At 40.3% G+C, this 17,075-nt stretch overlaps 1 protein-coding gene across 1 annotated transcript; it reads left to right on the top strand.

Moving 5' to 3' along the window:
- On the top strand, positions 6,124-7,068 carry LOC102172739 (olfactory receptor 6-like). The gene has a single exon (XM_005689753.2). It carries the CDS (start codon positions 6,124-6,126, stop codon positions 7,066-7,068), a length of 945 nt encoding a protein of 314 aa, XP_005689810.2.

The raw sequence follows: 17,075 nt of genomic DNA, 5'->3' as shown, positions 1-17,075 counted from the left end.
TTTCCCAATGAGTCAACTCTTCGCATGAGGTGGCCAAAGTACTGGAGATTCAGCTTTAGCATCATTCCTTCCAAAGAAATCCCAGGGCTGATCTCCTTCAGAATGGACTGGTTGTATCTCCTTGCAGTCCAAGGAACTCTCAAGAGTCTTCTTCAACACCACAGTTCAAAAGCATCAATTCTTCGGCGCTCAGCCTTCTTCACAGTCCAACTCTCACATCCACACATGACCACAGGAAAAACTATAGCCTTGACTAGACGGACCTTAGTCGGCAAAGTAATGTCTCTGCTTTTGAATATGCTATCTAAGTTGGTCATAACTTTTCTTCCAAAGAGTAAGCGTCTTTTAATTTCACGGCTGCAATCACCATCTGCAGTGATTTTGGAGCCTAAAAAATAAAGTCTGACACTGTTTCCACTGTTTCCCCATCTATTTCCCATGGAGTGATGGGACCGGATGCCGTGATCTTCATTATCTGAATGTTACAGAAGTGTAAACAATGTAAATGAATCCACCACTGCTAGTTGTCACATCGTATCTATGTTATCTGTGTATTCTGAGATCACACATATACCTGCCAATATACCTAGGAAGGGTTGCTATATTACAGATCTATTTGAATTCTTCTCAGGCAGGATGGAAAAGAGTAGTTTGGAACAAGTTGTATATCCTATTTAGAACAAATCACTAGTATTACCTTAAATGATAATAAGTTACAATAGACAGATGCTGCCTAGATGTTATCCTCTAGGATCTTTAGGAGTTTATTTCTCTAGAACTTCTCATTTTTTCAGGTCACTGTTTCACTGCCTTCATCCACCTATTCACAGACATACAAATGTATCTCCTGGGCCTTTGTTCTTGCAAAACTTCTAGCACTTGATTTTCAATTTTACGGTTAAAGTAAAGTCGCTCAGTTGTGTCCGACTGTTTGTGACCCCATGGATTGTAGTCTTCCAGGCTTCTCCATCCACAGGGTTTCCCAGGCAAGAATACTTGAGTGGGTTGCTATTTCCTTCTCCAGGGAATCTTCTCCACTACTAAGGCACAATTAAGAGCAGAGATTCTGTGGGCTCACTCTTCTGTGGATAACTTGACAGACAAAATTGAAAGTGAAAGTCACCCAGTCATGTCCAACTCTTCATGACCCCTTGGACTATACAGTCCATGGAATTCTCCAGGCCAGAATACTGGAGTGGGTAGCCTTTTTCTTCTCCAGGGATCTTCCCAACCCAGGGATCGAACCCAGGTCTCCCTCATGGCTGGTGGACTCTTCACCGGTGAGCCACAAGGGAGGCCCTGACAGACAAAAGGGGTTGTCATTTTGCACTGTTCTTAACACACAGTACATACTTCTCAAATGCTCGTTGAATGACTGAGTGCTTCCTGCAGTCCAAGGCAGAGGACTCTATAGTCACCTGTCTACTTTCTGCCATCATTACGCTGCATTCTCTTGTGCTTGTCTCTCTACACTGAAAGCTTTCTCACATCATTTCTTCTGATCAAATCGTGGCTATGGTTCATATTCCAACATAGGTAATATTTACATTTGTATACTTATCCCAAAGCAGTTTTAGAGCTGTTTTCATGTACATACTCATATTCATATTACTTCTGAAACTAACATTAATAATATGATAGTGACAAGGGAATTATTATTACCATGTTTTGTGGGATAAAATCCTGAGGAATAAAGATAATTTTTCAAGGTCAAATGTCTTTAAAATGATAGAATCTACATTAAAACTAGATCTTCTGACTGATGTACCAAAATTATTTCTCATTGCATTATTTTCATGCTACCTTCCTGCAATGAGTCTGGAATGACACTTTTTTGATGAAACCTTTTCTAGATTCCTGTGTTAGAAACCATTTCTCTCTCATTGGTGTACCTAGAGCACTTTGTTTGCACCTCTCTTTTGTCACGCATTATATACTATACTCATTACTGTATGTACTTCTAACTTCAATTAGAATATTAGAAGTTCCTAACGGGCAGAAGCCATGATCTACATAATTTTACTCCAAAAAATGTATAGCACATTGACTTGTACATAAAAAGTGCACAATAAAAGGAGGATGTGATTTTTGTAATGAATAAACAAATAAATGTATTAATTACCTTATTAACTAACTCCGAGTTCTTATTCTGATTTTTGAGTAATTTGGTGCTGCACTACTTTGCATATAGTAGTAAGAAAAAAGGGCCACACTCTCTCTACAGGCATAGCTAAATATTTTCGAGTATGAAGAAGAATAGATAGGTGGATGGAGAGTCAACCTCCCTGTCCAAGTTCCCTGGACATAATCTTGGCAGCACACAGAGTTTCCCTGGAGCCAAGAGAGACTATGGGAGTGAGTCCTGTGGGAGGAAGAGAGGGTGAGTGTTAAACATATTCTGCCTCAGCTCTAGTCTTCTGGTCTCAGTGCTGCAATACTGATCAGGCAGCCTGAGCAGAGACCAGACATGGATATCCAGGAAGTACAAAAAATATGCAAGCCAGCCTGCTTTCTCAAGATTAGTGCGAATGTCTGCAGAATTTTTCACTCTTGAAGATAGGGAAGGTGGATCCTGGTGAGAAGTTGAAGGTACCAGGTGAGATTTGTTGATCCCTGAAGAAAGTTCCAGGGAAGATGAGGAGCTGCTGCTGCTGCTAAGTTGCTTCAGTCGTGTCCGACTCTGTGCGACCACACAGGTGGCAGCCCACCAGGTTCCCCCATCCCTGGGATTCTCTAGGCAAGAACACAAGAGTAGGTTGCCATTTCCTTCTCCAAAGCATGAAAGTGAAAAGTGAAAGTGAAGTCACTTAGTCGTGTCCGACTCTTTGCGACCCCATGGACTGCAGCCTACCAGGCTCCTCCATCCATGGGATTTTCCAGGCAAGGGTACTGGGGTGGGGTGCTATTGCCTTCTCCGAAGATGAGGATAGGCTTAGGGAAATGACTGCAGGCATCATTTTTGGATGGGGGGAATGAGTGGGGAAATGAAGATCCAGTACACATTTACCCAAGGTTGGGGAAATTTGGGCAGCTGAGAGATTGTTTGGATGTTGGACCAGGGCAAAAAAGATGTTTCCTGTTCCAGGAAAAAGTCTGTTGGTGTCTGTGTTTTCTCTTGAGAATGAGCATACAAAAGACTAAAAACAAATCCTATACTTTAATGAAAGGATTTTTTTCTTCAGGTACCACAGAGATTCTAGAGCTCAGGGCTATTAGTTCTGAAAATAAGGAAAATAGAATTCTGCATTTCTCTATGAAACAAAATAAAGTCTGCTGAGAGGTGCATTTGTGGCAAATACATGGAGGAGAATATGGAGTAACAGTGATATGATTAAGTATGTGAAAGCAACATAGGATAAGAAAAGAAAGGAGGCATGAGTGATCTGCAACTCAGAGCTTTTCAAAGATGCTATAATCCTATTCCCTAGGAAACTGGCTTACCTCATTCCCCCAGAATAAAACAAAAAAAAAAGCAAGTAAGAATGAAAGTGAAAATGAAAAGGCTGCATGTTTAAACAAACATACGTGAGTAGCATGTATGGGTCTGGTGCCTTATCCATGCATTATCACATTTATCCTCACAACAAACCAGTAAGGTAGGCATTATTAACATTATGTTATTTTACAACAGTGGGTGTTGAAGTACCTGACTGTTAAATATTCTGTTTAGGATGACATACCTGGTAGCCGTATTCTGACTCTAAAGTCAGTGATGATAACTCATCTGCAAAGGGAAGCGTGGGAAATTATGTGGCATATAGTGAAAATGAAGACTGTTACACTAACACACGCCCTGAAGGAAAGTCTCTACATACTGAAGAATGTGGGAAATATCACTCCTTTCTGCTATCAGATCCAGTTGTTTTTCCCAAAGAAAAACACTAGGTCAAAGGCATTGAGAGACAGGCTGAGAACTGCTTACAAATGAACTACATCACTCGTGACAGGTGCTGATTGGAGGCCCTGGGGTGAGACACAATCCCTTTCTATCCAGCAAGCAGTGCAGAGGTCTGCTGACATGTGCTGCTGTGGAAAGGCGGCAGTGGCAAAACTGATATGTATTTTGGCCTCTCATCTTTCTGTCCCTTGCCATGAGCCATGGCCAGAAGATCTCTATCCAAAGGTTATCAAGATGATCCTTGATTGATCTCCCACCCTCTGTGTGCTAAGTGGACAGTAGGGTGGACAAATTGTTTAGCCAAAAGAGTGAACGATATTCTGAAGGTGGGACCTAAACTCAGTCTTTATGGATGAATGTGATATTTAGTGGAGATATATATTCATTTACATACTTTTCAAGAGATAAACCTGTGGTAACCTCTTTCCTTAGCCACAGATTAAAGTAATTGGGCTACTTCATGAACGATTCTTCCTTCCAGCCTTGCAAGGTGGCCTATCCTTGTATTGTATTCATGTATGCTCTGGCCTCCCTTATCCTTACCCCTCTAGGTAGAGCTTGCCACAATGGCTGACAGAGACTCTGACCTACCACGTGACCTGATACAAAGGATCATATCCAGTGTTCTCAGATAGGGTGGATATATTTAACACGAAAGTACCCTGGGTATGTGGGCTTCCCTGGTGGCTCAGATGGTAAAGAATCTGCCTGCAAGGTGGGAGACCTGGGTTTGTTCCCTGGGTTGGGAAGATCCCTTGGAAGAAGGCATGGCAACCCACTCCAGTATGCATGCCTGGAGAATCCTCAGGGACAGAGGAGCCTGGTGGGCTACAGTCCATGGGGTCGCAAAGAGTTGGACACAACTGACTGACTAAGCACAGCACACACCCTCGGTATGCAAGATGGACATAGGTCCAAAGATGTGTAGCCTGATAGGTACGTGCCCCCTGCTTAAAGGGATTAATTCACTTGTTAATACATACTTGATAATATTTATGTTTTCCAGTCACTATTCTAGGCATTGGGTTCATAGTCTTGAAGGACAGTCTTTTTTTCCCAGTTCTTTTGAGATATAATCAACATATAACATTGTGTAATATTAAGCAGTATAATTGATGACTTCATACACATATACATTATGAAAAACTTACCACAATAAGATTAGTTAACACCTCTATTATGTAACATAATTTTGATTTCTTTGTGTGTGATGAGAATATATAAGATCTATTCTTTTGGCAACTTGCAAGTATATAATGCAGCATTAATAACAGTAGTCACCAGGCTGTACAATAGAATCCCAGAGCTTATTCATCATATAACCAGAATATTAAGCCTTTTGACCAATATCTCCCTGAGTTTTGAAAGATACAGTGTAAAGGAGAGAAATCTCAATGCATGAGAAGGTTGTGCATTGGAAGGAAATGTTGCTGAAGTATTTCACTCTGCTTTGGTGGGGTTATCTCCTAGATGGAATCTTCAATCAACAGATAAAAATGGGGAAAGGGCAGAAAAGGAAGAGGGATGAGTACATGTAAAATGCAAGAGTGATTACTGTGTGCTTGAGGAGCAGAACTATTTGAGTACATCTCAAGCATGGTAACAATTTAGAGGGTGCCAAGAGAGAGGCTGGAGAAATACGTAGGGGTCAAAATACGAACTTTTATCTAAGAAAAATGGAGAGTCATTAATGGATTGTCCAAGAGTTATCATCTTTTTAAATTTCCACAGACTCTACTCCGAAGAAATGGCGGTGGATCAAAGGACCACAGGCAATAGATCAGCCCAATATTAAACCCTGGAGCTTTTTCTGACGTTATCCTAAACTTTTCTTCCAGGCAGTAAGAGTGTCTTTGTGCTGTGGCTTTCTAATGAAATTGAGATTTGAAATCAGCAAGTGAGAGACCATTGGTCCATGTTCATGGACAAAGGAGTAAGGAATGACATGGAGAGGGATATTAAAATATTTCATCAGGTGAGTGAGAGTAAGGGATGGGAGTGCACTTTGATTGCAGGAGTTTTTCATAACAAACACATGACATTTTTTTTTTTTTTTTCTGATGGAAATGTATGCTTCCCATTGGAAGATTACTTCATACTGACAGAGGTTATTTTATGAGTCTCATTCTCAGGAAGACTGATTTGCTAACATACTGGTCTCCTCTCCAATGTCATAGTCACCTTCATTATTTGTGATGACTTCCTGCCTCTCAGAGCTCTTAGACATGCTGGGGAGAAACATCACTCTGGTGAGTGAGTTCATCCTGGTCGGCTTCCCCACCGCCCCCTGGCTGCAGGTCCTGCTCTTCTCCCTCTTCCTTGTGGTCTACTTGCTGGTGGTAGCAGAGAATCTTGTCATCATGCTCACTGTCTGGGTCACTGGCTCCCTCCATAAGCCCATGTACTATTTCCTGAGTAGCCTGTCCTTCCTGGAGGTCTGGTATGTGTCTGTCACAGTCCCCAAGATGCTGGATGGATTCCTCCTGCAGAGACGGCACATCTCCTTCACAGGCTGCATGACCCAGCTGTACTTCTTTATCTCGCTTGCCTGCACGGAGTGCGTACTTCTGGCAGCCATGGCCTATGACCGCTATGTGGCCATCTGCCACCCTCTCAGATACCCGGCCATCATGACCACAGGTCATTGTGTGCAGCTGGTGGCTTTCTCTTATATGACTGGTTTCATGATCACTGTGATCAAGGTCTATTTTATTTCACATGTCACTTTCTGTGGCTCCAATGTCATGAACCACTTTTTCTGTGACATCTCACCAATCCTCAAACTGGCCTGCAAAGACATGTCCACAGCTGAGCTCGTGGACTTTGCTTTGGCTATTGTCATTCTTGTCTTCCCTCTCACCACTACCATCCTCTCCTATGTCTACATTGTCTCCACCATTCTGCGTATACCCTCCACCCAGGGAAGGAGGAAGGCCTTCTCCACCTGTGCATCCCACCTCACGGTGGTCATAATTTATTACACAGCCATGATTTTCATGTATGTTCGGCCCAGAGCTATTGCTTCATTTAACTCCAACAAACTAATCTCGGCTGTGTATGCAGTCCTCACGCCCATGCTAAATCCATTCATCTACTGTCTGAGGAACCAGGAAGTCAAGAATGCTATCAAAAAGACAGTGGGTGTTGGCCAGTGCTTCCTGCTCAGCTGAGGCCTGCTGCCTTGAGGAGGAGACTGATCCAGACAGGAGGTCATTCCCATGACACGTATTGTTCTGTGTTTTTAGCTTGCTCTATAGATAAGAAATCTTTAAAAAAACGAACCACAGCAAGGCAAATGTTTCAAAATCTTAAAAGTAGAAACCACATATTTGAAATGTGTACTTTGAACAATTAGTCTGGATTCTGACTTAAAGCCTGCCACTAGATGCAGCTGTACAATTGAAGTATGTCAACTCACTTGCCACTGCAGAACCTACCACCAGATGCAGCGTAATTGTCACTTGTCACTCACTGAGAGGGTTTTGGTATGAGTCTGCAAATGATTGATTTATTATAATCTCTGTGCAGTCAAACCTCACGCTAATGATAATTTGTGTTTTCCACCACTCTCCAGACCTAGCATCACTGCCTCAGCTCTGCCTCAGATTCTCAGACGCTAGATTCTCATAAGGAGTACTTGACCTTGATTCCTCACATACATAGTTCACAGTAGAGTTTGCACTCCTGTGAGAATCTTCTGCCACTGCTGATCTGATGGGAGGTGCATATTAAAGGAATGATTTCCGTGATCCTAGACGCTTACATCTTTCCCTGCTTAGAAGAGTACCAAATTCCTTAATTTGACATATCTGGTTTCTTTAATTAACAGCAACCCCTTGCTATTGCCCACTGCCTGCCCTTTGTTGCAAAACTCCTGTATATCCTAGCTCTACCCCTCCTCTCCTCAGAGCACTATCTCAGAGCTATCTGAAATGCCGTCTCCCAGCTGCAGACCTCATTTTGCCCAAATAAAATTTGCCTCATTGGGCTTTATTGATGGTTAGTGGTAAAGAATCTGCCTGCCAGTTCAGGATACGGGCATTTGATCCCTCATCCAGCAAGATCCCACATGCCCAGAGCAACTAAGCTTGTATATCACGACTATTAAGCATTTCTTTTAACACATGCATGAGATACAGATCCAACTGTTTTTTATTTCAGACCATGGCTCATCTTACATCAGTCTTTTCCTGATCTGGTTTCCTTCTCTTTTTGAATTTTTATCTAAGTTTTTAGGTATCTATATTTCTTAAATGATCACTATAAACATAAAAGAGTCATTTGAGATAAACTTTCTAGCATTCAACCATGAATCTATGCTTTCCTATCTGGCTTTTATTTCCTTTTAAAGTTTCTCCCATTTTCCCAAGAATGGAAATTGAATATGAGTGAAAAGTCAATATTCAATAGAATATTGACTCATCAATGAGAAATTTTGAAGAGAAAGAGAGGACAATCTTGTTTAGCAAAAGAAATATCTACTGAACTTAAGGATTTCCAATCCTTGATCTCTGTTCTGAAAAATTTTTTAGAGCTAGATGCTACTCTGTGATCAAAATATAATTAAAAACTTTCAAATGTGAATTTGAAAAAAAAATAGGCTTTTAATCACCAAAAGAATTGATGCAATTTAGATAAACTCCAGAAATTATGGTACCTCCAAATTAAACTACAAGGCCATTTATAGGTACACTAAACCCATATATTGATTTAAAGACAAAGACTCACTTAAACTGAGACAATTCCATGGGGGGGAAGTAGAAATAAATGGAAAACAGGATAATAGGAAAACAATATATTTAAAGCTCATTATTATAGAGACCATCTTGACAAACTGATGCTTTTGAATTGATGCTTTTGAACTGAGATATTGGAGAAGACTCTTGAGAGTCGCTTGGACTGCAAGGAGATCCAACCAGTTCATCCTAAAGGAAATCAGTCCTGAATGTTCATTGGAAGGACTGAAGCTGAAACTGAAACTCCAATACTTGGCCACCTGATGAGAAGAATTGACCCATTTGAAAAGACCCTGATGCTGGGAAAGATCGAAGATGGGAGGAGAAGGGGATGACAGAGGATGAGATGGTTGGATGGCATCACTGACTCAATGAACATGAGTTTGAGTAAACTCTGGGAGTTGGTGATGGACAGGGAGGCCTGGCCTGCTGCAGTCCATGGAGTCACAAAGATTTGGACATGACTGACTGAACTGATCATGACAAAAAATTCTAAAGGCCAGGAAAGAAATTTTGGTTGATACAGAAATGTGTCTCTCATGCTAATACAATTTAGCATGATGCTAAGAGTAAACTTGACTAGCATCAGAAACTGAACTTGGAGGAAATACTTCAAGAGGTCCAGTCTAAAGAAGGTAATTTGCAGGTTTAGAGTATATGTTCTGAAATAGATGACCTGGATTGCATGAGGGTTTTAGCATTTGCCCCATCATGACCTTTCATTCTCCAAAGTGCCATATTTTAAAAGCAAAGTATGTGGTCACCCTAGTTTTATGGACCTGGAACTCAAGATTTGTAATGGGGTCGTCCTATGTCTACTTAGTTAAATTGAAACTACATTTTCTAGAACTTCCTTCCCTGTGTATTAATAGTTCAAGTTTAGCGTAGACCACAGAGATATTTTGTGTGAGATTTAGAAGGCAGAGTGGAAGCAGTAGCTATATCCCTTGTATTATTCTTCCATGTAGGAAGTTGATTAGGGACACTATTGCAACTTTCAAATGTTATCACTGACTCACCTTGTAGATGTGGGGCAGCGGTTCAGTTGACAACTCCATCAGCTCCCATCCTTCATCTTCTCTACCTTATGGGCCAGGAAGGAGTTTTCTATTGTAACCAAGGGCACCAGCTTCCTTTGCAGATTACTTGAATTATCAAAGTCAGGTAATTGGATGATTGGAGGCTGTTAAAGACCGAAACAGTCTTTAGCTCATCCTGATGGATTTCAGTTTATTATTATCATCCTCCATGTCATGTTCCTCTTATTCCCCCCAAGTGCCTGTCCCCATGACTTAGACCCACTGCTAATCACAGAGGAAATAGTCATATTGCTTCATGAGATCAAATGCCTATAAAATAATAAATTCTATATTCCATAGTATTCAAAATAACATTTCTGTTTCTTAGATAGAACTCTGATACAATGCTTGATAGACAAGACAATAATTCACATATGGTTGACCAGTGAAACCAAGAGGTCATTTAGAGTAAGAGAACACAGTAGGTGAGGAAGGTTGAACAACAACGCCATGATGAATTACAATATGCATGTATGCATAAGGTTTGATGAGCAGGCAAAGCCAACAGAAGTGGAGTGCACCCAGGTTTGCAAAGAAGGGAAACTAGAAAACTGCTCTGTTATGAAAGTCAGTGGTATTTTGAAGAAGCAGGAATATTGTCACAGGCTCAGTTAAAAACAAGACAACAGACCCCAGATTGATTCATTCATGCTAATCCTACACAGCAAACTGAGACTTAATTATAGTTTTGGCTTTCACAAAAATGAGTTTAATATCAGTCAATCAGGAATTGCCTGATCAGCACTGGTTAGGCAATCTGCCTGATAATTTTTGCCATTCCCTATAAGGAAAGTGACCTGTAATAACTTTTCTGCTTTTCTGCCTAGTTCAGCTTCCTTGTTCCTTTCCCCTTCTGTCCATAAAATTACTTCACTGTATAGCTCTTCAGAGATCCCTCTGTCTACTAGATTGGACTCTGACCCATACATGAATCACTGAATAAAACCTAAGGGATCTTTAAAATTTACTCAGTTGAGTTTTGTTTTTAACAATTCTGAAGTATAAGGAGAACACTAGAAAGAATTTTAAATGCCTTTTTGAGCAATATGAAAGCTACTCCTGGCCTTAACCAGAACTGTTTAAGTACACTGACACCGCCAGATATCAGCCAGGAGTGGGACCGAAAGAATAGAACGTGAGCAAGTAACGGGAATGAGCATAGATAATTCCTTCACAAAGCATCTGGGAAGCCAAGGACAAAGGGAGAGCAATAGATGAAGCGATATAAGGTTGCAAATGAGCATAGTTTTGAAAAAGAGAGAAATGTTAGCCTCTGTGTGTGTGTGTGTGTGTGTATGCGAACCCCTCCCAGTGGCAATGAAAGTACCGAGTCCTGACCACTGAACCACCAGGGAATTCCTGATATAAGCCAATAGCTTTCCAAAGAAAGATGGCAGACTGAACTCACATATTATTCCCTTTCCCTTCAGAGAGTCTGCTAAAATAATAGTAAAAAAACACAAAAACATTTTTAATGTAAATTTATAATGGCGAGAACAGAAGTTCTGTGAGAAGATGGGAGATTTTGAAAATGAATGGAAGGTGAATAATGGATAGAGTAGGTAGGGTAAGCCACAGCCCAAATTGCTCATGGGAGATGAGTAGATTCACCTCTACACAAATATGCACAAGAGAATCAACTGAGTCAGAGGCTCAATGACAACCTATACGAAGAAGAATGTGCTCCCCTACTCAGAAAGCCTGGATCCAGGAATCCTGCAATGGGAATTCTATCTCCTCCCCAACACAGACTTCTAATCTCCAAAACCCTGGGGATGGCTGAGAGTGGGAGGGATGATAGAGCAAGACAGAGAGGAGAAAATCCAGGGAACCTGATCCGGAGACAGCTCACTGTTGCAGCCTTTATGTCACCATATACTACAAATGGGAAATGTAGAATATTGGTGACTTATATATTATAGTTTATTTATTTTTTATTAAGATAAAACAGGTGACTTTTATCTGTTCAAGTGCTATAGCCTTTATCTTTCCCAATTCTAACTTGATTGAAAGACAGCTGTCACTGGATTGAAAGTTTGTTTCCTTCTCAGAGATGTTCTGAGGTTGATCAGTTGTGAAGGGAAGAACAGAGTACATCTATTCACATTCACTCAAAGCCATGTTTTAGACAAATGTTTCCTGCTCTAGCCAAAATTCCTACTAACAGTAAAAGTTGGCCTATTCCTGGAAATTGAAAAATGAAACAGAAAATCTGCAATGATTAATAAAGAAGCCAAGTAAGAAGTGTGTAAGACTCTTTTTGAATACTCCATTTAAATGATTGAGACAAAAAACATTACTTGCAAAGTCATGGTATAGATTCACTTTGGGGAAATGAGAAGCAGGGCAAAATCTGGTCTGGTCCCACTCCTGCAGCACAGAGGGACAACACAGACATATTCACAAATTGGAGCAAAATTAAGCACAAGATAGTGAAGGAAAGCCTGAAAGGCACAGAACAGGTTATGCGGTCTTTTCCTTCTGGAGGGTCATACAAGTTCAAATTACAAATAGAAGAAAAGGGATCCTATTTACCCAGATTTTATCTTCAGGATTACAATCTGGTTTGAGTATAGAATAAGAAATAGACCATAAAATAAAGGATATATATGCATTAACCAATACAGTACTGAGCCAGAGAGGTTCAATAATGAATCTAATTAAGTCTGGCTGGAAAAAAATCCTCATTTATTTTTCTTACTATGAATCTGTCACACAGAAGGAGAGGGAACAAAAAGCAAAGCTTAAATGTTTGTTAGGGCTCTGTACTAGGCCCGTTAAGCTTGCTACTCTATTTGCATCCTTTAGTGAAGCCACAGTCTGTTATTAGTCACCTCTCCACTCTGCCCCTGTATAGCTGTAGATACTTCAGTTTAGAAAAGGACAGAGAGAAGAATCATCAATTCATTCAGAAATTATCTCCTGACCACATATTATAATCCAAGAGTCCTGCAACTGAAAGCAGATTAATAAAAATTAATCAAAGAGCATCACACACTTAGTAGGAGTGACAAAGTGAAGACAGATAAATAAACATTATTAAAAGAATCACACAACCACTTACAAACTTATCAAAAAGATGAGCTCAGATCACAGGCAGAAAGAGAGGGGTCTTAAGCAGTTTCCTACAGGTGGATTGTTGGCTAGAAGGATACTAAAAATTATATTCAGAATTCATAAGAGCATTTGACCAAATAATTGTAATGATCACCCAAATGAATAATTTTATAAGAATATGCGTTAAATAACAATTAAAAGATTAAAAATACTGAGAAAATTGCTCACATTTTGTGCTATATTACACGTACTTATAGAGTAACAGAAACTAAAATGGTATGTTATTAAGCAAAAATTTAAAGAACAAAGAATTCAATGAAAAAAATAAAAACAGGCATTTGATATAAGACAAGGGTAGCACTTCATGTAAGTACAGAATGGAGGCATGTTCAACAAATATGCTGGAAAAAATGGTAATTCATTTAGAAAAATATTTTTTAAATAATTACATATACTTTACATAAAATAAAAATAGAAATGTACAAAAATCCCATAGAAGTGCAAATATTTTGAGTAACTTGTACTATTTTAGTGAGAAAGACTTTGTAATACAACCAAAATAAGACACTATTAAGGCAAATATTGACAGATCTGATTTCATATAAATTTCAAACTCTTCAGTTCAGTTCAGTTGCTCAGTCGTGTCCGACTCTTTGCGACCCCTTGAACTGCAGCACGCCAGGCCTCCCTGTCCATCATCAACTCCGGGAGTTCACTAAACTCACGTCCATCGATTCGGTGATGCCATCCAGCCATCTCATCCTCTGTCGTCCCCTTCTCCTCCTGCCTCTAATCCCTCCCAGCAGCAGAGTCTTTTCCAATGAGTCAACTCTTTGCATGAGGTGGCCACTGTTTCCATTGTTTCTCCTTCTATTTGCCAAGAATGATGGGACCAGATGCTATGATCTTCATTTTTTGAACGTTGAGTTTTAAGCCAGCTTTTTTGCTCTCCTCTTTCATTTTCATCAAGAGGCTCTTTAGTTACTCTTCGCTTTCTGCCATGAGGGTGATGTCATCTGCATATCTGAGGTTATTGATATTTCTCCTGGCAATCTTGATTCCAGCTTGTGCTTCATCCTGCCTGGCATTTCACATGATGTACTCTGCATATAAGTTAAATAAGCAGGGTGACAATATATATACAGCTTTGACATACTCCTTTCCCAATTTGGAACCACTCCATTGTTCCATGTCCAGTTCTAACTAAATAGTATGTTAGATGATGGCAAGTGTTAAGAAAATAATACAGCAAAGTAGAGGTTAAAGAGTGCTGAGCAGAAACCATTGCTATTTAATGTAGAGTCATCAGGAAAAACTTTTCCAGGTACAGTACAATATCAGCAGAATTCTGAAGAAACTGAAGGTATTTGACTGAGAAAAAAAACAATTTTTTTGCAAACAGAACATGAGCAAAGACCCCAAGATGGAAGCATGGCTGAGGGGATTGAGGACAAGCAAGGAAGCAAGTATAGTTGGAAAGCAAAGAAACAAGGGAGAGAGGGTCAGAGAGGAAACTGATTTAAGGCATTGTGAGACACTATAGGACCAAGTAGTTTTGCTAATAGTGAGATGGGAAACTCTTGGAAATTTCTAAGCAGAGGAGTGACAATTTACTCTGAATTTAAAACGGTCACTCTCCACACTGTGTGGAGAAGAGACTGAGAGACAATGGGCTAGAATGACAACACAGGGGAATAAGCTAGAAGACTATTGCAACAATCCAGGAAAGAGATAATAGCAGCTTGTATTAGGATGGTGCTTAGTGCTACACATGGTCTGTGGCCTGATTCGGGATGTATTTTGATGGCAGAACCAATAAGACTTGCTTGCCCTGGATATGTAAACCAGTTGTCTGGGAAAATCAGTTTGAAAGTTCAAAAACATTCCCCTAAAATGGTATCCCAAACTACATAAATTCCAAGTCACTACTTGACCAAACTAACAAAAATTCTGGATCAGCTTGCTCCTCAAATATGAACCCAAAAGCAAAGAGTATCTTTAACAGTAAATCACTTCTTATGCTCTAGTATTCACTAGTGACACCAGAATTCAGCTGAATCCCTTTTCAGCCCTGGATGGGCCCCTGATGGGTTATTGGCTCTTTTTAGTATCACTGCAGAGCTCTGGCTAAATTCTTTTCCCCTCAATTTATTCAGAATAAGGCTAGAATTTTTCAAAGAGAACTTAAGTTAAAAACTGGCAGTACTGAAAGAAACAAAACAGTCTGCAGAAAACGTCACAAAGAACATTCACTAATCATTTAACTGATGTTCATGTTAAAAACAAACATTTCTTGGAATTGAAAGAAAACTGATGAATGAAACCAAAAGTCTATTCTCTATAGTGGGGGTTGACCTGGAGTAACAGGACGTAGCTGTGTGTGTGTGGTGGGGGGGGGGGGGGATGAACTTGTTTGTGAATCTGATTCTGATTTGATGGAATTGCTTTAACGTCTTCATTAGTTTAGTTTACTGAAATCTTAACATACATAGGAAATGTGGTTGCACTGAGAGATTCTAAGGTGGAACAGTCACAGACTCTATCTAATCTGTAGACTCAGAGTATGACAATAGAGAAGATGCAGGCACTCCTACAAGGCCCAGTATAGGAATTCAAGCACACACACTTGCATAGAGATACTCAGAGGTACAGATTAAACACTAGAAGGAACTCTGCTGCTGAAGCCACCCCACTTGATATTTTTTATTCTGACAGATTTGATTTTCAAACAAATTATGTGCTGGGGAAATGCATTCACATGTGAATGTCTGCTTCAGGCCAAGCAATGGGTGAGATTAACCTACCTTATTTTTCTTTTAAATCTTTTTATTTATTTATTTGGTTGCACTGGGTCTTAGTTATAGCACGAGGGATCCTTAGCTGCAGCACGTGGGATCTAGTTCCCTGATCAGGGATTGAACCTGGGCCTCCTGCACTGGGAGCCCAGAGTCCCAGGCACTGAACCACTAGGGAAATCCCTAACCTACCTTATTTTATCCTCATCAATGTTGTGTGAGTAGATGGTGCTACTGGCACAAATTCTTTCCACCACTCACCTGCTTCTCTCCATGTAGGTCACCCTCTCCACACTCAAGATATAAGCAAGTACAGCTAGAAACTGTTGGAGCCTGGACTGAAACTAATGACTGACATTTAAATTTTGCTTACTAGGAAACACCTACAGTTTTATTCTAAAACTAAGGAAAGATGTCTTATTAGAAGTCCATCATGACAGCACCTCTTATACCTCCTTTGTGTCTCATGTCAACTCACTGAAATAACTACTAATATTCTCACATACAACTGGGGAAACAAACTCAGATAGATAGGTAATTAATTTCCTTATTCAAGCATTGCACATTTTGTTCATCTACATGCTTCACGCACTATGTCTGAGATATGAAGATGAATAAGACAAATCTCCCACGACTGGAAGGAACACAGAGAGGTGGGATGTATGAGGTTTGGGGGATGGGAGAAATGAGGTAGACAAGCAACAGCTACCATTGCAGCAGATTGTGCAGGAGCATTGTCAGAGCAGAGCAAGCTCTCTGAGACACCAGCACAGACAGCTCAGTATAGGTCCGTGAAGGAAGAACGTTGCCACAGTAAACAAAGGGTGTTGTGGCCCTCCAGCCAGCAGTCATTGCAGTAACCCCCAACTGTGCACCCTGAAAGGATTCAGGATGGAGAAGAGCAGGATACTGGCCCTCAGTCACTGAGGTGCTTATTAAAGGAATTATTTCAATGAGTGTAGACTCTTGGTCTTTTTTATACAAAGAAAAGCACAAAATTCACTAACTTGAGATGTCCGGTTTTTCTTGAATTAACAGTAATCTTTTGACTACATGGTCTCTGTGGAAAAAATTCCTATATAATTCTCCATCCTTACCTCTCCTGAGCATTCTCGTAGAGACTGCTCTCTAAATTTCTGAGAGACTGTGTCCTAAGCTTAAGTCCTCAGTTTTAGCCACCAAATAAAACATAACTCCCAACACTTAGGTTGTAATTTTTTTTTTCAGTCAAAAACAGCTAATTCAGGGGAGAAAAGGTCTTTTATGGGAAATAAAAATAACAAGTTTAATTAGCACTGGGAAGATGCTTCTCCCTTTTGTCCTTGAGTGACTTAGGAGCTAGAGAAATGAAGCAGTTAAACAAATACTCTACTGTGCCCTTGTCTCCTCCCAAATTCTTTCCCTTTCCTGTTCTGTTATGTTCATTTCCTAGCACTCTTCCCTGGTGGCTCAGTGGTAAAGAAACTGCCTGCCAATTCAGGAGACACAGATTCGATCCCTGAGTCCAGAA

This window comes from Capra hircus, chromosome 15 (assembly GCF_001704415.2).
Source record: "Capra hircus breed San Clemente chromosome 15, ASM170441v1, whole genome shotgun sequence".
Lineage (NCBI taxonomy): Eukaryota > Metazoa > Chordata > Mammalia > Artiodactyla > Bovidae > Capra > Capra hircus.
This window is presented reverse-complemented; position numbering and strand designations above follow the sequence as displayed.

Coding starts and splice junctions, on each gene's coding strand:
- LOC102172739 (XM_005689753.2), top strand. CDS start 6,124: ATGCTGGGGAGAAACATCACTCTGGTGAGTGAGTTCATCCTGGTCGGC.